Raw genomic sequence first — 23,356 nt, forward strand, 5'->3', positions numbered from 1 at the left:
TTAAGTTGGAATAATTTATTTTTAAAATGTTCTAATATCATAGAAATAAATAATTGTTATACACATATCAAAAGCTTTTCTGTGACATTATCACTCGCAGCATTAACAATGAACATTAGAACACCTTTACAAGAAGTAAAACTCAACTTAATGCTATATGAAATTAACACTATGGTTCTTGGTATCACTAATAATGACGTCCAACTGTGGTGTGACGTGTATCCCGGATATCCACCCGAACTTGCCCGGCTCTGCGCCATACCCACCGAACACTCTCACCAACTGTCCGTTAGGTTTAAAAACCTGGACCCTGCTATTCCCTGAATCCCCAACAAATATGAAACCGAGAGCATCGACAGTTAAAACCTCCGGTTGTCTAAACTGCCCTTTCCGCTGGCCTAAGGAGCCGAATTCTAGAATCTTCTGTTTGTCTTTCTTATTGTAGACTTTGACTCTTCGGTTGCCGCTGTCGAGGATGATGACTCGGTCGTGAGTGAGGGCCACGTCGGTCGGGGCGTTTAGTTCCGTGCAGGTGACCTCCTTCGCTTGCCAGCCAGCCAGCCTATATGAGGTCGTCACTTGGTTCTTGGTGACTACACCCAAAAGGTCCACCACTTTGCCGTCTGGCTGCATTACCTAGGGGACAAACACATAGTTAAGTAGGAACGTTGTTAATAGGGATCGCATGGTCTATGGTTTCTGTTAGATTAATTAAAAAGGCCTAGGGCAAAGTTTTATGAACTTGTGTCGCTCCTTGATAGATGCATGTCTCACTCTGCTAACAACAGAGTCCTGTGTAGCTCTGTAATGCAGCTTATAAGTAACTAGCTGTTCCGCTAGCTTCGCTTAGCCTTAAAAAGTATTCCCGTGGAAATTCCGGGATAAAAAGCCTATGTTCTTTCTCAGGGTCTAGAGTAGTCTAGACACTCTAGACTAGACCATGTGTATACCAAATTTCATTTAAATCCGTTCAGTAGTTTTGGCGTGAAAGAGTAACAGACAGATAGACAGACACAGTTACTTTCGCGTTTATAATATTAGTTAGGATAAAGTGCAAAATTTAACGAATAAATCCTCACCTGCACCCTATCATTCCCAGTGGTTGATACATAGAGTAATCCGCTGCGCTCATCAGTGGCGATGCCCTCCGGAGAGCGGAACATGCCGGCGCGACTGCCCTTCGACCCCACTGTGCGTATGTACGACCCTTCCTTGGAGAACACGTGGATGCAGTGCTTCCATTTGTCTGGAAAAAGTGGTGGTGATTAGAGAGAGATAGACTGGAGGGTCACTCTATACTGACGAAAAACTAACGATAAGGAGCTGTCGCGTTAATACAACGTAGAGTCGTGGCTCGCGCAGCAGCGCTCCTAAACTTCGTTTTTGTCATACAGAATACCCCCAAGAATCGTGAAGTTTTAGATCTGGGTAAGGGGTGAGGCGCGGGAGGAATGCGTCAAAACTCCGCGACGCCATTGACGCGTGCTCGCACGGTCGCTATTCGTCTATCGACTCTATCAGAATTGATGCTGGCTGACTGCTCTCTTATCATTAGAGGTAAGCACAGAGTAGGTAATGAGGTAAGTGCAGAGACAGCTGGAATTTGAATGAATTCAAGGTTCAAAGCTAACCTAATTACAGGCTCTATCTAATTTGGGGACGTGCGTGAGATTTCCCCACATAATAAAATATTATTATTATAATTCATGTGACAAAACTCACCAGTTACATAAACCTCTCCCAAGCTCTTCATAAACGCGACATGCACGGGACACAGCATCTCCTCACTACTCAGCCTGGCCACAATCTTAGCGTGAGAGCATTCTATCACCAGTACACTGTGGGTGTCCATGCCACAGATGTAGAGGTAGTTGTTCCAAGGGTCCACCCCGACGCCGCCAGGACGGGAGGTCTTGCGCCACGTGAAGTGGGGAATGAAGTTTCGTGATCTGGAGATTAGAATATCTGACTCCGAAAAACAGCACACACGGATGAAAAAGTTTTAAAATATTATGTACGTAAGTACATTTAACATAGCTGGGTATGTAGGTAGTACCTACTAGGTAAGTTCAAAAAGATAAGGAGATGGATATGGGTGTAGTGTAGAGTGTATATAACACCTGCCAGATGGTCAGAGTCAGAACAAGTTTGCAGGAAATTAGTTAAGAGCGGCTGAGGACGGAAAAATTTGGGTTTCCTTATTGAATACAAAAGAATGCCAAGAACTCAGCAGTGGGCGATGGAAGGCTGATGATGATGATGATGACGAATGGTGAAGATCAGAGTATAAGGGTAAATAAGTGACTGTCAACAAACTGTATAAAAAATCTAGATACCTACGAGGCAACCTAACGCTTCATACGTTTGGTAGATGCTTAAGGTTGGTTAGTTATTTCCAGGTGTTCATTGGTTCTCAATGGTTTAAGCCCTTATCAAACTGCCTATAACTTCCAAGAAGCTACTGTAATACTACTACTAATTACTCAAAAACTAATTAAATCTATCAGAAAACGGTACTGTTATTGGCGAATTAACTAGTCGCAGTAAATGAAACTATGATGTGTTTCTATAGCTGCGAGTGTTTCTAATAATAATAAAGCTACACTAAACTGATAATTACATTACCTATAATGCACCATCAAACTGTTTTCATTCTCCAAAGGATTTTTGGTCTTATTGTCAGCAGGTAAAGGTTCATCCGACTCGGCATACAAAGGTGTAGCTGCGTCTACTTCGATACTAAAATTCTCCTTATTGAAGATAATAAATCGCTCTGAGTCCCATTTTGAAATGTCCGAAAGAAGTTGTAAAGTATTTTGATGAAGATTAATAAACGTGAATACCTGAAAGGAAATAGAATTATCAAACATCGAGGATCAGTATTTAGTACCTATGTAAAAAGTCTTGGTAAGTTGGTAGTGTTGGTACCTATATACGGAGGCGGCTTTATTATTAAAATCACGGTAAGCATTATTAATTAATGGAAACTAGCAATCTAAACGATAAAAATATATCAGTTTCAGTGATTATCAATTTAATTTTGTTGATAAACATGTTGTGATTTTTTAAATATACCTACCTAGACTACATATTTTTTCAGCCCTATTACCAGCTAGGCCTACGTTGGAACATCGACATGCCTTCAGGACGATCAGTGATAAAACTCTCCACATAAACCTACGTAATAATAAGCTAGCACAACTCACTTTATCAGCATCCTTGACACCGACATCACTGTTCATAGCCTTCTTAGCGACAACCCTAGCTTCATTCAGCGAGATCTTCAGAGCTAGTGCGTTGATGTCCCCAGTCTTGGTCAGGGTTGCCGCCTCTTTTAGCAGTTTGTCTTTGGACTCGAGTATCTCGTTGATTTTCTCGTCGGCAGCCAAGTTTATTTGCTCTGTTAGATGCTCGCAGCGGTCCTGGGAGTGGGAAAGGTGTTTGTGTAAAAAAACGTTGTTAATGCAATATAATTCAAGGGTTTCATGGCATCTTTATCAAGCTAGATAAGCTCGTACATTAGCACGTCCCATCCGTCCAATCACAACCTCGAATTTAAGTGCATCGAAGTAGGTATTAAGTTATTTTCTATTTGCAGGTAATTAACCAAATTAAGTACATTATTATCATCATCCTCATATCTTTAGAGTTTTAAATATCAACACGCTTATCTGACTGGCCAATATTTTCAGCACGCTGGCAAACCCTAGTCTATCTGAAGAAGAACTCAAACTTCAAGCCATTATTAGAGCCCTCGAGATGCCCTAAATGGGTGCCAGTAAAGTATCCCTCAAACCCTAAATACTCCGTTAAGTTGAACCTGAACTGCACAAACCGCAGTAAAGCGGCCACTCCGCAATTAGTTCCTCGCTGAACAATTACCTTGTAATCTTCAATCTTGTGGTCGATGCGGCCAGCGGCGGTGTCTAGTTGCTTCAATATGGACGCCACTTGCGTCTGGATGTCTTCCATGTGCTGGCCCCAGCATAAACGGCAGAATTTCTTGTAATCAAACGGTATAATTTCTTTAAAAAAACCGGCCAAGTGCGAGTCGGGCTCGCGCACAAAGGGTTCCGTAGCAGCAAAATTACAGTTAAATCAACCTATCTCAAAAACTATAAGAGATACTTTGATCAAACCAAAAATCGTTGAAAGAGTTAATTAGCATGCATCACCTCTATTTTTTTTAGAATTTTATACCCCGTAGTTATAAAAATAGAGGGGGGGGGACATACTTTTTACGACTTTGAGAGCTGATATCTCAAAAACCGTTCACTTTAAGAAAAATGTTTTTTAGAAAACTTTATATCATTTTAAAAGCCCTTCCATTGATACCCCACACGGGTATGTACATCGAAAAAAAAAATTTCATCCCTCAGTTACATGTATGGGGGGCCCCACCCCCAATTCTTTTTTTTACTATTTAGTGTCATATTTTTGTAGCGGTTCATACAACACATATTCCCATCAAATTTCATCACTGTAGTACTTATAGTTTCCGAGTAAATCGGCTGTGACAGACGGACAGACGGACAGACGGACAGACGGACATGACGAAACTATAAGGGTTCCGTTTTTGCCATTTTCGCTACGGAACCCTAAAAATAGGTTTTGGTGGAAGCAACTCAATAGGACAGCGCGCGGACCATTAAAGCTTATACCCTACCTGGATGGGTATATGTACCTATAACTTGAGGAAGAATTTGAAAACGTGATTCGTAACAGCCTACAAATAGTTAGGCACTCCGACAACTGCGTAAACAATTAAAAGTACGTTTTTGAATTCTCAGACTAATGAACACAACATTCACAACCCTTCGTAAAGTGCTTTGGTATAATAAAAGGGAGTGCAAAGATAAGAGGGCAATTCTTTCGTAAATTATGACTGGAAGCAATCTCCTGAGGGAGAAGATCATTAGGCCGCTGATAACGCGCATAGCAGATACTTCGGCATATCAGTCAAGGGACAGACAAGGAAAACAACGATTGGAAAACTTAGCGTCACCGCGGCAATCCCCTGGTGAGAATAATCTTGCGTCATACTTACTTTATTTTTAGTAAATACCATGTTTCAGGAGTTTCGGCAGGTATCTTGGTTTGTTTGTCTATTCGGTTAAAATATACAAACCTGTTTACAATGCTGACAGCTGGTAACATCAGGACTATCGCAGACAGTCTTACACTGCGAGCACGGGACTCCGCCAGCGAACAACTGCACGCTCTGCACCCCGTGACCCGGCAAGGTAGGCTCGGTCTTCGCAATGTTCCTCTTCCCTTGCTGGCTGTCTGAGCCTCGGTTCTTCACGAGGTTAAGCAAAGAGTCGATGTACAGGTTTGAGGGCAAGCTGTCGATGAACGACGGCGAGGTGACCTGTATCCTGGTACGGCAGGTTGGGCAGTCAAATACGTGAAGATCTGGAATGGATCGCTTTTGTTATTAGGTAGGCACTTCTTGTCAAGAAGGTCTTTGGCATTTGTCTAGATTAGACATACTTAACTAAGTAGTAACTGTAGGTTAGTTTATCTGCTAAGTAACGATGTCGTGGATTAGTATAAATACGTATAACTCTGTGCAAATAAATTGCATCACAGCACCTAGCTAAATTTATACGTAGATTCGTAATTAGTAAATCCGTTCTTACCCGAGCTGTAAACGGTGAGACATGCAAAACAGAAGGTGTGTTGACACGGCAACATCTTGGGGTTGTGGAGGTCCTCCAGACACAGTGAGCATTGTATCAGCTCCTCAATACCAGTCGCGGAAAACCTGATTTTGAACAAGAAATAACACGAATTAGGTGCGTATAATTTGGGTGTCGTCGTGTGGTTGTAACTTATTCAAAGTATCGGTAATGTCATGTGATGTGCCTCGGAATTTCTTTTTCCTCGCTGGCATAATCATTACAGACGTGAAGCGTTGTGCTATAAAATTTCAAGAGATTCTGGAATCACTTATTTTGTTAAATGTACGGTTGTTGTGGGGAAGCATAATTCCATCGCTGGTTATAAACAGTTTTAATTAAGTACCTGCCAATGATTCGGCAGCTTATGCCATGATAAAAAAAATATATCTCAAATATTGTCTCATCAGATCTGACATCTGACCCGCTTTGTGTAAGTTAATGTATTAACCAAACAAAACCAACGGCCCATAATGTCCCCTTATTATATAAAAAGAATACTTACTCTTTGGGCGATGGAGGTCCGGACTGACTAGGCCGCGTCACTGTGATCATGGTTCTGTTCACAACTCCGGGGCTGGGCGAGGCTGGCCCAAGGCTGGCTGGCCCAAGGCTGGCCGGCCCAGGGCTGGCTGGCCCAGGGCTGGCTGGCCCAACTTTACTCTGGCTACCCCATCTCTTCAGAGAAATGAACAAACCCCTATTCTTAGAGGCCTTTTCAGCCATTTTACTGAACAAACACTAGGTGACTGGAAATTATTGCTAATTTGTTTCCGATTAGCCATTTACGTTGCAAACAATGATTTCTGATTAGATAATTCTGTGGTATCGAAAGTCGAATTTATTATTTTGGCTGATACGGTAAATATTACGTTTTTATTCATAAATTATTAATAGATGCCTATAATAAATCTAGGTTTATCAGGTACTATTATCTTTATTTGTTATCTAATCGAATCAGATCGATATGATCATGATTAGCCGATACCTTTAGTTACGTAGGTACATTGGACTTATGTGGTCATAGACGATTTTGCAAAGACCAGTTTATATGTAGAAGATAGTTACTACCATTTATTGATTATTCATTCATTTCTGTCCGTAAATTACTCCATGTAGTTATTATTTTTCAACAGCTCATCAACTCATCACTCATGATACTTACCAACATGATTACTTTCCTCAGTATAACTGTATGCACATGCACACGCGCAGTCCTTAATACCTCAGCCTACTGCGTATGATAATAAAACAACAATACAGAGAAAAATTACTTACCAATTCCTGACCAAAACATGCTCCTACGCACTTGTCGTGCCAGTTTGGGGGTCACTGCGTGCGGAGTGCGAGTTTTTACACCGTTCGAGCAGTGAATTGTTAACGCGAATTTTGTATAGCTTAGCAGTGGCAGTTTACTATCTAAAAACATACGCAATGTACCTACCTACTACCTCTAGGGGTCACTCTATATATATGAGGAAATACGAAGTTTCGAAGCGCTGCTGCGCAAACCACGACCCTATCTATTTGTATTATTGTGCAACTGCCGAATGCACGACAGATAACCCTCCTGCACCATATGTATTCAAAGGTATTCGCGTTAACATTTCATGATTTCACTACTCGATCGATAATGAAAATCCTGCACTAAACCCTCAGAGGGTCAATTTGATCGTCTGCCAATTCGGCTCCCCACATTATTAAAGGACCGGCGAGAAAGTCATCGGACAAGTAGGGCTCTAGGTTGCAACCTTGTAATATTTTAGCTTTAGGGAACATCGCTAACGGTACAAACAAGTGAATCTTCGCGAGACCTGACAATCTGGATGTTCTTTCGCAGTTTCTTGTTGCTTCTTATTGTTGATTTATTCATTGTATACCTCTACATGTAGAGTTTAATAAGTTCATGGCCCCAATACTTTTGTAAGTAAGAATAGGTTTTATATGTTTACCCCCTTATTCATAGAAAAGTTATAGCACGTTTTAGTAATTGAACCTCCCTGGTCCCTCTCTGTCAAGGAACACATTGTTCAATAGCTAAAATGTCCTATAACTTTTTTGTGTATAAGGTGGTTTATTATTAGGGAAATGTTAACCTATCAGAAAAGTTAACCTATCATAGTCATGCGAAAATGCGTTTCACCCTCAAAAACATTTTACTAAATGATTTTATACTTAATCAGTTACAGCTGAACATGTCATATGGTTATAAAATCTAAAAATATTCTCATCTGCCTGAAAACCTTTATTGATAGGATGGTACCTAATATGTAGGGGAGCAAGGTACCTGACCGTGTTACGCAAATGCCTATCGGAGTATCCGGTAGGGCTGGATATGCAATGTAGCCTTCTGCCGAGACCTAGGCAATTAACTGACAGCCTACCCTCAAGTGTATCTGTGAATGGCCATGTTACTATACGCTCGCTCGGTTGTGGTGAGAGATAATTTTACTTTACCTACCTATAATATCGATGTTAGGAGGACGAAAGAAGCCACTACATAACGAGTCAAACAAATACAGTAAGCCAAAAGGGGGGGGCTGAGGGGGAGTTGCAAAAGTGGTATTGTATGCCTAAGCTTTTTGTTAACAACTTTTGTTCTACGACTCTTGACAATTCGTGAAAAAGAATGACACGGTAGGTAGGTATAACGTGGGTATAACAGAGTTTTTCGCCTCTTGCATCCCTTGAGTTACAGAGGCTCTTCATTATAAATGAGTAATTTTATAAATATAAAATTCCGCATCAGCAAGCATGCAGCAACTTCAAGCGTATGCAATGCAGTCGTTTTATCATCAAGATGTTAATGAAACAAGTTCTTCTTGATTTTATTAAGTTTAAGTTCAATGTTGTAGCGATAAATTTATTTGGTATAGCAGTTAAAAGTACCTTTACTAGATAGGCATTGAAACCTAAATTTAAAGCTATAATTCTAGAGACTTAGTTACATATTTAAATTTTCCAGAACATAAAATTATATCCGATATATAGGGTAAAACTGCCAGTTATTAGCCATCGTTAGTTACTGGCCACTATAAACTTAAAAATCATAAAATAAGGAATGAGGCATCACCTGCCATCTGTGTTTTTTAATAGAACTTTGTTATCTAACTGACTTTGATTATAGTATAATTTTTTGCCGCTATGAAAAAAAGCGCCATACTATGCCGCCTTTTTCTGACAGTTGGCGGTCGGACTTCCGCGTGTACGCTACAGAGTAACGTATTTCTTAACGAAACACATTTCTTCAAAATTGACATTATTGGTGATTGAACGCAATTTAAGTGATTTCTTTAGCATATTTATATGGTGTTAATGGTTTTATTAATATATTATAGTTTCATGCAATTAACTTTGGGAAGGTGAGTTTTTGGAGGTGGCCAATAATTGAATCGATATATTGCAAATTTTCTGTTACTGGCCGCCTATGCCAATAACTAAATAAAAATGCAAGTACTCTATTTAGATGAAAATCGACTGTTTAACTGTTTTCATAATATTTATAAGTTGTAGTATCGTGTGGCAAAATATCACGCACTTTTATCAACTAAATTCAGTTACTGGCATAGGTCTCCAGTATTTAGTGGTGAAGTGGCCAATATCCGACCGATGTATTTTGTTACAGTACAACCATCATCAACGGGATGCCACCTAAACGAAGACATTCTTCAGATGACTTAAATAAACCCTTCAAATTCATAAAAGACAAGACAAGACATAAGACAATAGAAAATAGTTTTCAGAAATTCAACAATATTTTATTGAAGGATATCGATCGACGAACCGTCTTGCCTAAAAGCTCGACGAGTTTCAGCCCCCAGAGCAAGCTGGGTTTCGAAAAGACTTTAGTACAATAGATCTACACAGTAAGGCAGATTATACAGAAGACCGAAGAGTATAATAAGCCTCTGTGTCTAGCCTTTGAAGACTATGAGAAAGCCTTCGTCTCCATCGAGCCGGGCAGTTTTGGACTCCTTGGAGAGATGCTAAATCGACTGTCGCTATATTGGGGTGTTGAGGTGTCTATACAATGCTGCTACTATGACTGTCCAAGTACAGGACCACAAGAAAAGACCTATCCAAAGGCAACGAGGAGTGAGACAGGGAGATGTGATATCTCAGAAACTGAATACCGATGCATTAGAAGATGTCTTTAAGACGTTGGACTGGAACGGACACATGTTACACCTCCGCTGCGCAGACGACATCGTCAATATGGCAGAATGTCTGCCGGAACTCAGCTGGATGCTAAGTGGCCTAAATGCTGCTTCCCAACCTGTAGGCATCCCTCAAAGCCTGACCTCAAACCACTGCATCCTGCACAGTGATGACGTATGGTGCAGACTGGTGCACCGATTTAAAGTGCACATGCTATGGATAGAGCTATATGCTTGGGGTTGCTCTGATAGATCGTATCAGAAATAGGGTTATCTGTCAAAGAACTAAGGTTACCGACATATAGCTGTCAAAATGTGCTTAGATAAAATGGCAGTCATATCTCCCGATTCTGCCGAAGAACCGATAACCGTTGGGTTAGACGAGCTCTCGTATAGAGACCACGAACAGGCAAAAGCAACGTGGGACGCCCTCCTGCCCGCTGGCGGGTAGCTGGTAGTGGCTGGATGAGGAAGGCCGAGGACGAGGACCGAGTGCTATGTTTGGGGTAGGCCTATGTCCAGCAGTGGATGATTATTGGCTGATGATGATTCTATGACGATGAGTAAAATACGCACGTACAGCGTCGGTAGATCTTGATTTGCTTGATTGTTTGTATGTAAAGTACGCAGGAACGGTGTTTATTAAGTAATTATATAATTATGTATACAAAAAACATGTAATTGAAAATGTTATATTCCTAGTATTTTATTCTTAGAAAGTTGATTGTTTTTTTTTGTTTTTGAAGTTTAGCCGTGGTTCATATTATTCTGCAACTGATTTTAATAAAGTTTTTATTAAAGGAGACAACATTAATTTCTATTTTTTTGAGGTTTATAGCTTTTTTATAAAATTATTTCTTGTGGCCAATAACCAGCCTATGGATGGCCAGTAAGTGATTTTTTTGGCCAATAACTGCAATTTTACACAGGTTTGCAATAACATATATTTTTTTATCGGTTATAGTTTTCTAAATAAATTATTGATTTACTGCGAGGCAAAAGTAGCTTTTCTAGATTACATTCATACACCATCTGTCAATTTTGGTTTAATATGTATGAAGTAATCCAACTATAGGCCTATTTCCATTCTACCAGCAGTCTCAAAAATTCTAGAGCGTTTAATCAACAAGCGACTTACCCACTACCTAGAAAGCAAAAATCTATTATCTAATGCTCAGTATGGATTTAGGTGTGGGAAGTCTACAACAGATGCAGCTCATGATCTCATAGACCATATTATAGTTAACATGGACAAAGGCAAGAAGTGCTTAACTATCTTCCTAGATCTTGCTAAGGCCTTTGACACGGTTTCCACCCCCATCCTTCTCAACAGGCTGGAAGAAATTGGCGTGAGAGGTACCCAACTATCCTTTTTCCGTAGCTACCTTTCGGGCCGTACTCAATCCGTTATTATTGATGGTCACATTAGCTCGGACTCGCCCATTGAATACGGTGTGCCTCAGGGGAGTATTCTTGGCCCTACCCTCTTCTTGATTTTCATTAACAAAATGTGTAACCTTCATATAACTAATGGTAAAATAACCACTTTTGCTGATGACACTGCAATTACATTTACTGGGGACGACTGGGACCAAGTTCATTCGTATGCGCAGCAGGGCCTCGGCGTCATCCTTAATTGGCTGATAACGAATAAGCTGACTCTCAATGCAGATAAGACTACATACATGCTGTTTTCTCCTCGGAGCTGCTCTCTTCCACCAATGAGCAGATATTCAATAGTCGCACACAGTCAAGGCTGCGAAGTCGATGTATGTGATTGTCCTAAAATAAAAACTTGCGACCAGATGAGATACTTAGGTATAATTATCGACCGTAACCTTAGCTTTCTTCCACATATAAACGCTCTTGCTTCCCGAGTTCGTAAATTAATTTATATCTTTAAAAAGCTTCGTCACATCTCTGATCCACCTATCTTGAAATCAGTTTATTATGCTCTCTGCCAATCCATTTTAATGTACGGGATTACAATATGGGGCGGAAGCTATATCACACATTTATTAATTTTAGAAAGGGCCCAACGCTCTATTCTCAAAGTAGCCACTTTTAAACCGTATCGCTTCCCTACTTATGCCCTGTATCAATATTGCCAAGTTTTAACTGTACGTCAGCTTTTTATCTTGTATTCAACTCTTCGCCAACACTCTATGACACCCTATAATGATATGATTGCACAAAAAAGAAACCACATAATTGTACCCACTAAAAACTTTAAACTTACTCTATCTCGCAACTTTTTTTGCTATCTTGGCGCTTCTCTATATAACAGAGTACATAAATTATTAAACATTTATCATCTCCCTAAATTCATAGCTAAACTGACCATAAGTAAATGGCTACAACAGCTTAACTTTGCTGACACTGAAAGCTTTTTACACCCCGCTGTATAGTGCTCTAGCAACCTCTGCACGTTTGCCCCACGCACAGTATATTTTCTCTTTCATATATTCTATGAATATTTAATGTTGATTAAAAAATATGCATATTATAAGTCTTGTATTCAAAATTTAATATCCTACGAGTGGTTTTTTTTTTTTTTTGTCTCTTATTGTCTACAAATGATTTAAGTATTAGGTACACGAACGTTAACACTGACTGGGCTACAATCACCAGGGGCGTTCGCTAGTGTCTATAGCTCAGGATTTATCCTATTTTAGGCGCTAGCACTTTACTTGTATACTTTGATTAGCCAATCTATTGTATATTATCGTTGCAACAACCTTACATTGTTTCATTTTATAACTTTAGTTTATATCCAGCTCTGCATGTTAGTTATAAGTTATTCTAAGTTTTGTGAAAATGTTTGTAATATGGCTATTGGAAAAACAATAAACATTATTATTATTATTATTATTATTAATTCAGCTTTGAAGTGGCCAATCCGCTTAGTTGGCCTATAACTGGCAGTTTTACCCTACCTAGTTTTATCGTCGTAAAGACAAAAATAAAACTTATAACTATGGTACTTATATATATATATATATATAATTAATAAGAATAATATTTTAAAAGTATGTAAATTAGCATTGTTTGGATGGACGGTAAACATATTCCGGTAAATATGCAATCTGATAAAATTTGCAATCCACCTAGATCTCTTAGATTTGACTAACAATACAAACAAAACCTGGTACGAATATAAAGGACCTATTTTCGAACTAGAGTAAGCTATTTAGCTTATATTAAACTACCTGGAAAAAAACTGAAAAAAAAAACTTAAGTACTTACTAACAATGGAAATTATGTTGCATTTTTCCAGCCATGCCACAAACCCTCATTATACTGAATTGAATAAACAAAAGTTCTCAGTTTGAAATTGTTAGGCTCTAACAAGTTTACCTAAGTATAATTTATCCCCATTCATTATTCAGGAACAATAGGTACCTATGTGAGACCTAGAAAGTGTTAAACTGTCTCTTGTTATTAAAATACTCTTTGGTTTTCATGCAGATTTCAAAGAGCACTCAAGGAAATTGAGCCACCCCTGTCTAAGTGCATGCAAATATTCAGCCTCACGATTCTTCCTGAAAATTGTGGGTCATCGAAAGTATTTAGTTACAATGACAAGGTTCCAGTAAAATGCATCGTTTATGCGTGTGGACTCGATACTGGAGTGAAGTTTATTTTCTAATTTCTGTGCAAAGTTGAGGAGAACCTGTTATGAATGTTTCTCCGGCACTGCCGTATGACTAACTAATCTACATTCATTATAATAAATTCATGTCATTATGATTTGTTGAGTTTTCACTTAATCATCTTAATTTATGTTTGACTGCAGTTTTATGTTTTCAATCACCATTGTTATCAATACACTATCAACAGTAGCCTAAAGGCTAATAAACTAAAAACAAAATATGTTTTATCCAATATCTCACGTTAGATTCATATCACTGTTTCATCAGAAAAGTTTGTTTATTATTACCTGACTCCTAATCCTATGCCCTCAGTAGGTACACATAATATGTACAAAAGCCACGGTGTCACGCAGGTTCCAGCCTAGTTCCTCTGTATTATGCAAGATGGCGTCATCTCATCACGACTTCTGTGTTCCGAGACGTTTGTATGGGAGTTTCTTTGATTGGCGCTAAGATTAACAATACACGGACAAGATGGTGTGACAAATACAAAATTTGTTAACTGTGAAACCGTTTTAAGTTCAACCAAATGACAACCATTGTAAGTACCAATGAATAAAGTCAGAAATCTTCTAACCGAACTAATTCAAAATAAGATCCCAGTGCGGAAGTGGGGTGTTATTTGTCGAGACGTTTATTTTTCCATGTATTGTTCCTATATTGTTAATCTGAGGATTGGTGTAAGTATTTGTTCTTATTTTGTTGTTGTTATTTGAGCGCATATTATTATGTTTATGGTCATGATATTGCATGTTGATGGTAGATTGGCTAGTCAAGCATCGGTTATGAATGGCGAATTTTGATGGACATATCCTGTTTCATATTCAATGTTACCTAGTTCTTATTCTTACGCATTACCAAACATTTTCTTATACCTACTTAGGTATGTATATTCTTGTTCTTGGCACTTAATTAATGTTTTGTAGGTAATTGCAGGTGCAAAACTAATTTCGTGCATTTAACGGCAGAGTCGTAATACAGTTTATTTACTATAGCAAAATCTATGTGAGATGTAAACGGTGAACCACGGCTTGCTAACTCCCTGATGGCTTCGAGTGATCGATCAATCGATAATGGTGGTCTAGAGCTTTTATGAGATAGCTCAATAAAGTAGAGGTAGGTATCTACTGCAGTAATGTAACTCAATTATCTTGTAGGCTGATTTTATATCCATTCTTTAACATTAAACGAGATTAAGTAATTAATATTGTACTTGCTGCAATGCATTTTATTATTAAGTATAATTAACAAAGAAATTAAAATATACTTTTGGGAACTACAAAAATAAGCTTAACAGATTGTAATAAAAAATACAAACTACAAAAAATACCCACCGTACGCCTCACAAGCAGTTTGGCACTTACTCCGCAAGTGACCATTATTTACAACATTTCGCGACGAGATAACCTCTCTCGACCTAGCTGCGTCCTCGTCCTATCAGCGAAACGAGTTCCCGTGGTCTTCCCTTAAGCACTGTGCAGGTATGTGTGTTATAAAAGACGTAAAACAGGAAAAGGAGCACCGCTAACCCACTGGCCAACTGGCGAGACCGAGCGGGCGGTTATACCCGGCGCGGCGTCATTCCGTGCTAGTACCCCCGCAGTGCTGCCCGTCACCTCCTCTACTACAGCTAGACCACTGTGCAGCTACAGAAATAGACACTCAAGAATTAAAATGATGGACACCGTGTCGAGCCTTCGATTGTTTCGCAAAGCACGCCGGTGACGCGCGCCGCATTCCGATTAGCGGCGAAGAGAGTTTCGGTGGTGCCGGAATACTAAGCCGATGCGTTGTGCGGGAACCACCGCCGCTTCAGCAGGACGCGTCGATGGGGTCAGCTGATCGATCAAGATTTATCGATTTTGGACACAGTTTATGGTAATTGCTATGCGCGCGCGCACCCTGGGATCGGCGAAATTTTGGCAATGAGACAATAACGTTAGCCGCGGCGCAGTGCACCACCAATCGGGCGTCACTTGTTGTGATGATCGCTTGTCAAGGACCAGTGTTGTTCCCTTCTTGTGATTTATGTGTCAGTACTTTTTTCCGGTCGTGAGAAAGACCCTTTATGTGGTTTGAGATTCAAACGAAGATAATTTGAAGCTGTGATGATATCAAGGTAAGTTTTTGTTTATAGTGTCGTATATTATTTATTTCTGAATGGGGTATTATTAAATGCACTAGGAACTATCTAACGACTACAATCTATATTTTTAAAAAGGCTGGGACATAGTACACATATTTTACCAAATATTTTTAGTTTCTTCAACAAAGATACCTATTTAAATTCTCAAATCAACTGCATATTAGAGAAACTCGAGAAACTATGTTTCTTTTTAAAGGTAACATATTATTTTGACTATAAATTAGCGGACCTTAGTTTCTAATTATAATGCGATGCGCTACTGACGTTTCCATTTCCAAATATGAAAGAAGTAAAACATTAAAACCATCTAAGCCCTAAGGGAAACAGTAGAACCAAACATTAGTGGTAATAATAATAACAAAATAATTTCATTGATAGCCACATCAACAAACAAGACGAGCTTTAAGCATAGCGGTGCGAAACTTAAAACAATAACACATTTAGCAGAGATAAAATGCTGAGATTCGAACCTCGAACCGCAATGACAACCGTTTTACTAACCATGCTCAAGATGAAAATTGATAAACGACCAGTCTTCATGTCAACAAAGGTGATAATTCCTTGACTTGTTGGAAAACTTGCAACACTTTGCACAGGTCTGCACACTTTATATGACGTGCGATTCTAGATTCTCTTTAGGTCAGCCACAGTCTTAGTCAGAACTGGTACTAGTGCTGGTACTGAGGTTAATGGATAATCCGTCGGCAAATTGGCAGCTGGAATACTTTAATCTTATTCCTTGGAAGTGATAATCATTACCATGTAGAATGGTTTTTACAAGACACGAGACCGGCAGAGATTTTACTTTACAATGTGATATTCTTTTCTAAGATGTACAATGTAGGTACATCGCGATTTAGGAAACTAGATATCCACAAATTTTGCGCAATACGCCAAATAGCCATAAAATAGATCTACATTTCAAAGACATTCAGGAGATCAGGAGTTACATAATAACCATGTCTCATATACGATGCCAAACTGGAACTACCACGGGGTCTGTATCTTACCCAAGAACATACATAGGATGGAACCATAGTATAATGATTGCACATAAGGGACTGCCTTGAGTGTTTTATCTGGATGACAAAACAATAGGTGATAAATAGTAAAAATGTGAACCCACAAACAGCAGAGTGTCTAGCCAGTATGTTATCTCGGCTAATGAAGGTAATAACTTCAAACTGCCGACACGAGGTACTTCCCTTTATCGTTCGAACCTTCGTGTTGACAAGTTATGTACCTACTGACCCTACGACTCAAAATACCATCACTAATTGAAATAAAATAAAATACTTATATTTGAATCTTTCGAAGCTTTTGTGGCTTCCAAAATTAAAGCAAATCTGTTATTCCCAGGGAGAGGCCAAATTGTGTCCAGCAGATGATTAATAAGAAGCTGATAATGAATAATTCTAATAAATTCATCACCTCCAATACAGTTTATCAAAGTCGCCAACCATACAGTATGGTATTATATTAATATGTTAGTATATCTTTAAGCTTGTTTTTTATGTGTTCATTATTACTTATAATTCAACAAATAAAAAATAAAATACAAAATTATAAAGTAAAATGTTCATTATAGGTAATATCTAGAGTTTAAGAAAAGGTACCAAAACAGACTGTTAATAATAAAAATATTCTAAGCATCCGCTCCTCCGTATCTCAGGCATTTGGCCTAAGCCATATAACCTCTGCGACCTACGCTCTGGGTTAGCCGAGAAAACGCCCTCTCTTAAACAGTTACCTATTTAGCATTACATATTCACAAGATACTAGTTATTTTGAATACAATGCTAATACTATTATGTCAGACTTTCAGTACCTCACAAGAAAACATGACACTTCAGGCGAAGCTGAAATGAAAAGTGAAGCTCATCTTTCATGAATATTAATTCCGTGTTAATTCAAAGTATCTCTTTCAACAAATTAGCACAATGCTGTGAAAGCGGTATGCCACCTGAATAAATACATGAAGGATCCAAAGCCCCACAGTTCCTGAGAGACAATTCTTCATCGATGCCTACACAAGTGCCAAGAGTTCGATTCGAGAAAGTGTCACTTGCATTTCAATTACATTACGATGTTCGATTACGATGTTAACTGTATTCGAATGAGGCGATCGATTAGAAAATCCAACGACCAATTCAAAGAGACGGTTACATTTAAAAAAAAAATCTATAACTATTGAGATTTATAAAGAAAAAAAATTAAACAATTTAAATACACTCAATAAGTTTAGGACAAATTATTTCGCCGTCTCAGTATCTTGTACTAGCACAGATATAATGCACGTTGTGCAAGTCCAGCTACTGGGTTTGTAGGTGAATTATTCCACAGTTGGGTTAAAGACTACATCACATTCGTGACCAAAGCCGCTCAGACAATACCATCTCGTAACGGTGGTTGGGAATGCCCTGGGGCTTGGCAAACACTACCGATCATAAGGGAGGAAAGAGTTCAAATTTCTTTACCATTTTTACCATCTAGTTAATTACATATTTTACTTATAAACACTAGTAATTGCTGACAAATTGCAGTGGAACAAACTGCTCTAATTAACCACCTTTTTAGTATTATAATCGGCTATTTGAGATATAAAGTCCAGCCTAGACCGCAGGTCTTAAGACCTCAAATTGCCCTATGATTTATAATCGATTGTCATGCCAGACTAAGCGCCACAATCATACTGGCTCGGCCTGGGAGTCTCGGAGGCAGGTCAGTGGGGCACCGCATCCACTCCCATAAGGATACGTTAGTGCATCGAATTAAATACTAAGCTTTACCATATCGAGTCTAGGAAGGTAAAGACATGTACCTACTGATTAATAATTCACAAATACATTTTGGAAGGTGACTTTATTTTTATCAACAGAAATGTTACAGCTTTCGAAATTATAAATAAGTAGGTACTTAACTAAGTTTCTGCATCTATTGGTTCTAGTGATTTACCGTTCTTGTAAACTTTAAGAAACTCATTATAACAGGGGCATATGATTTCATAAAATATAGGAGGCACATTTTCATAAACAGTTTTCATTCCATTCAAGGTGATTTTAAAGGTGAAATGAACTAATGATTCTGATTTATCATTAGACGACACGTCTCGCTCTCGGCCACAAAACATAACTTTAAATTTGTAGCAACTATTTGGGGTAAGTGATATCTCCAAAGGAGTAATCTTAATAAGTTTTTTCATCTTAGAAGTCAACATAATTTTAACGGTACACATCAAAGCTTTATGATTATTTCTTATTGAGATGTAATCAATGCAAAAACCATGATGAACTGGTGAATATCTCATATCAAGAATATGCGTAGGACTAATTACGATTGGATTTTCTAATACTTCAGCGAAAACTCTAGTCATTTTTGTAAATATTAATTGCTCAGTTATTGCATCATAAAACTCAATATTGTAACAAGCTTGATGAAACCCGATATGTTCAGCTTTAGTCAAACAAACTGGTATTCTAGAAGTAGAATTCGGAGATAAATACATGTAATTTCGTTTAAACCATAAGGGATTTAAGGCTATTTCAACAATGCTATTTAAAATTGAAGCCATAAAATCTGTTTTTGTAATGTCAGGTAGGTAATCTTTTTTTAAATGTATACTTTTAGGCTCATTTCCATTCTCAATATCGCATAGTCTGTCAATCTCACTATAGGTGTCCAACTCATAAGATAGCTCTGTAATATGAGGTTTAAGTTCAGATTTTGACTCTTTACGTTTTATCACTCGAATGTAGTAACCAAAGTCATCGTTCACACTTAAGTTTAAATACGCTGTGGGATAGCCATGCTTAGAAGTCAAATGCCAGGGGTAAGCAGGAGGCAATTGTACTATTTCCGACACATTTACCGACCTAGTAATCTTTTGCATTTTAATTGGTATAAGGAGAGCTTGTTTCGGTCTGTTAGCTACCGGATTAAGACTGACTTTAAAGTATATATTAGTGTAATAATCATCAAAATCGTTAATTTCTTTCAGAAGTTTACACTCTAAAGTAAACTCTGACGATAAACCTGGTATTATCTTTACTCGAGCAACTGGACTCACTTTCGCGAGTTTGAAGAAAGAGCCATATGTAAGGCACTTATATTGTACAAAAACATAAGCATTGCTGAAGTTGCTTATAGAAAAACTTACACTTTGGCTTCCTATGTGATTGGAAATTACAATGTCTTTAGGTATACATTCTACTAGATTCGTTGGTGTTAATGTCTTCCATTCATGTTTCAAGACAGTTTTTTTTCTTGGTGTTTGATTTTTCACTTCTAATTTGTCTTCGGTTTTTATAGGCGATACACATCTGTGTATATTTGGTGATATTCGAATTGGAAGATGATCTTCTATACTACGGCTGGTGTGTGATTCTAACTTTATGGAATCAGTTTTTTCATCCAAATCGACAGAAGATTTCCTAGATTCGGTGTTGGAGTGAGCGACAGTATCTTTTGATTCTTTCTGTTCGAAGACTTTCTCATCTTCATCAATCTGTGTATCTTTCAGTTTTTTATTATGTTTGTTTGTAATCTGCTTTAGTTCATCCCATTTTTTAGCAGTTCTTACAAGCTTTTCTGTTAATTCAAAAGGTGATGGTCTGTAAAACTCAATATGAAGTTTATTTATTATGTATAACTTGCGTGCCTTTGAGCTTTGAATAATACGGTTGTAATCAGTTTTAGCAACGTGTAAACGTTTTATTAATTCTTTCCAAGAAGGGATACTTCGTACATCTATACTGTATTTCCTTTCTAGGTATTTTATATATTCTTCAGCGTTAAATGTATAGTCATTGGTGTCCCTTATTTTGATGTGTGCACAACGTTTTACTTGTTCCATTTATCGTAAGAATTCAGATATTTTACTAATAAAAAAATATATTTTACTAGTTTATCTCAGATGTTTATCAATGTTTATTTATAAAAACGCTACGTCAAATGTTGTAACTTTGTGGACTGACACTAAGCACAGAGTAAATTTTATATAGGTGTGTATGTTGTTGTTTATTTCCCTGCACTACAGTCGTATTTCCATTGCATTTCAGATTGGAAATGGACACAATACCTCGAATCCTGCTCAGCATAGCCCTGGCAGCTTTGCTTCCGATGGCTTCTCCAGAAGACCAGATCGCCAAAGAAAACATACCTCACTCGAGACAGAAGAGGATTCTTTGGGTAACTAACGATGGAAGGCTGGCTCTTCCTCCTGGGACTTCGATGGTAATATCTCCATCTCTGTCTATGCCCTTCGTGAGGCATCCACCGCCGGGGTTCTTGTCTAACGTCACTGTTAGTTTCCCTTTTACAAGTAAGTGTTTTTTATTCATTATTATATTATAAAATAGGATATAAGCTATAATGTAAGATATCAAAAATAAGAGTATACTTATACTCAATGCAGATGGTTCAATAGCTGTTTATAAGTAACGTAAACTTGCGCAGGAGCAGATTTTAGTGCCCGTGTGTGTTGTGCCCATCACAAATCACAACATATATTTTTAGATATACTCATAGTTACGATAGCATAACTTCCCTTTTGCAACATTAATTATCAGTTTTCTAACTCCTCACTATAATACAATATAAGTAGAAACATAAATATATGTGCCCGTGGAATCGAACCGACACCTCTGGGTACATATTATTTAAACAAAGCTTCTACCACTTGGTTGTCAACGTCAAGGAAAAGGCTGCGAGACTCGGTGGTTATATAGTTCCCAATCGATCATTTAAAATAAAGATAACATTTATACTAAAATTATAAAGTTATGTACCTACCTATAAAATATTAGTAAAAGCGATACGATCAATTCCCGGATAAGTACCATCCTACCAATAAGTGAGTAAAAATGTATTGCAATGCACATACTTTGTTTACAAAGGTTTCCTGTGTTATTTATTCCAGGTACACTTCAGTATAAAATCGATTTTAAGAGTCAGTACTTTTTCATATTTTGTAGAGAAGTACACTCGCGAGCAACCAAATCGACTCAAGCCTTGACGGCGCAAACATACATTAATACAAGTAAAATTATGAATAGAAATAATAAAAATGATATGTCATTTAAAAGCTTAAGATGTCAGCTTTAATTTGATATCATTATTATTGAAATCCATTCATCATTTTTGAAATAAATGATGTCTGAACGCAATTGTAGGAAAAACGGGAATTTAGGAAAAAAGGGTATGGGTATCGTATTATACAAATTAAACAAAAAATGTTAAGATAAAAATTTATTTATTTAAATCAATACTTTGTATTGCCCCCTCTTGCCCTAATTACAGCCTGCAGCCTGTTTCTCATAGACCTTATCAACTTTTTGACAGTTTCCTGAGGAATGCCGTCCCACTCCTCTAATAAAGCTGTCTTCAGCTCGTCCACGCTTGCAGGGACTGGATTCCTGGCCCGAACTCTTCTTTTGAGCTCGTCCCATAAGTGTTCGATGGGATTCAGGTCAGGACTGAGCGCAGGCCAGTCCATCGTGCGCAATTCCTTCTCTCTCAGAAACTGCCGACTGACTCGTGCCGTGTGGCAGCGGGCATTGTCGTGCATTAGCACGAAGTCTTCACCGACAAATTCTGCATAGGGCACAACATGACCGAGTAGAATGTCGGTGATGTACCGATCAGCTGTTAACCCGCCTCCTCGGCCGCCTCCAGGCACGAAAACAAGTGCGGTTTTTCCCTCTAGAGAAATACCAGCCCACATCATGCAGGAACCGCCGCCATATGCTACTGTTTCAGCGAAACAACATTGGGCAAATCGTTCCCCCGGACGCCGGTAGACCCGGCCTCTCCTGTCACTGCCATGCAGACACACTCTGCACTCATCAGTAAACAGGACCGACCGCCATTGCGCAATGCTCCAATCGAGATGCTCTCGAGCAAACTGAAGACGCGCTTGTCGGTGGCCTGCAGTCAATTTGGGGCCTGATGCAGGTCTTTTTGGTGTCAAGTTGGCTTCCTTCAAGCGTCTTCTCACTGTCCACTCGCTGACAGCCACTTGTCGTACACGTCTCAGTTCTTGCTGCACATCAACGCCCGTAAGGTGTCGATTGCGCAGCGAGGTTGAGACAATGAAGCGGTCGTCTCTCTCTGAAGTGCAGCGGTGGCGGCCCGTTCTTGGTCTTCGATTGAAGGCACCAGTCTCTTGGAACCGTCTGTATACTCGGGATACAGCAGACTGGCTCAAGTGGAGCTGGGCAGCGACTGCTCGCTGACTTAACCCTTGTTGCAGCAAGGCAACAACTTGAGCAGCTTCTTCTGGTGTGGTATCCATGGGTTTGCGAAAACAAGGAATACAATGCAACGAGATGTGTACCGGTCAACTTGCAACAAGCGACTGATAAGGTACACCGGATGTGGAAAGGTTTTATAGCGGGATCAGGTAGCGCAAGGCGTGGATTCCTAATGAGGTAATTAACACTGACGGGCAATTAAAATGCGTCATTAAATCTGCGCTTAGTTTTTTTTTATGGTATTGATCTTAATTGAAAGCCTAATTCTTCAGCTTTCGAATGACATATCACTTTTATATTTACCATTTATCGTTTTAGGAAAATCAATGTATATGTGCGCCGTGAAGGCTTGAGTCGATTTGGTTGCTCGCGAGTGTAGTTGTGTGTACTGTTGTTTTGTGTGTAGATATAGGCCTTAATGTATCTTTGTCGTTAGTTAGTAAATTAGTTTTATTCAGGTAAAACTAAA

The 23,356-nt window shown here is 38.7% G+C and overlaps 4 protein-coding genes across 5 annotated transcripts in view; 2 read left to right on the top strand and 2 right to left on the bottom strand.

Annotated features, from left to right (window-relative positions):
* On the bottom strand, positions 1–6,452 carry LOC105387528 (RING finger protein nhl-1). The gene is made up of 9 exons (XM_011558264.3): positions 6,187–6,452; positions 5,643–5,767; positions 5,129–5,415; positions 3,883–4,002; positions 3,207–3,422; positions 2,626–2,843; positions 1,723–1,949; positions 1,080–1,246; positions 1–636 (listed from the first exon to the last, which is right to left on the bottom strand). The coding sequence occupies exons 1-9, from the start codon at positions 6,405–6,407 to the stop codon at positions 154–156; spliced, it is 2,064 nt and encodes a 687-aa protein (XP_011556566.3). The 5' UTR covers positions 6,408–6,452; the 3' UTR covers positions 1–153.
* Positions 4,891–23,356, top strand: part of LOC105395948 — a 26,412-nt gene continuing 7,946 nt past the window's right edge. Inside the window, exons 1-2 of one of the 2 annotated variants that reach the window (XM_048627958.1) lie at positions 4,891–5,020; positions 20,695–20,957. In XM_048627958.1, coding sequence (XP_048483915.1) covers positions 20,702–20,957 — 256 coding nt within the window. In that variant the 5' untranslated portion in view covers positions 4,891–5,020; positions 20,695–20,701. Of the gene's footprint in view, positions 5,021–15,180; positions 15,611–20,694; positions 20,958–23,356 lie in introns of those variants that run through there. The other variant, XM_011567931.3, reaches the window with a different exon arrangement.
* On the top strand, positions 9,723–10,106 carry LOC125490000. Its single transcript, XM_048627910.1, has one exon. It carries the CDS (start codon positions 9,723–9,725, stop codon positions 10,104–10,106), a length of 384 nt encoding a protein of 127 aa, XP_048483867.1.
* Positions 18,481–20,699, bottom strand: LOC125490021. The gene has a single exon (XM_048627957.1). The coding sequence runs from the start codon at positions 20,487–20,489 to the stop codon at positions 18,558–18,560; it is 1,932 nt and encodes a 643-aa protein (XP_048483914.1). The 5' UTR covers positions 20,490–20,699; the 3' UTR covers positions 18,481–18,557.

The sequence above is a fragment of the Plutella xylostella genome, chromosome 19 (assembly GCF_932276165.1).
Source record: "Plutella xylostella chromosome 19, ilPluXylo3.1, whole genome shotgun sequence".
Taxonomy (NCBI): domain Eukaryota; kingdom Metazoa; phylum Arthropoda; class Insecta; order Lepidoptera; family Plutellidae; genus Plutella; species Plutella xylostella.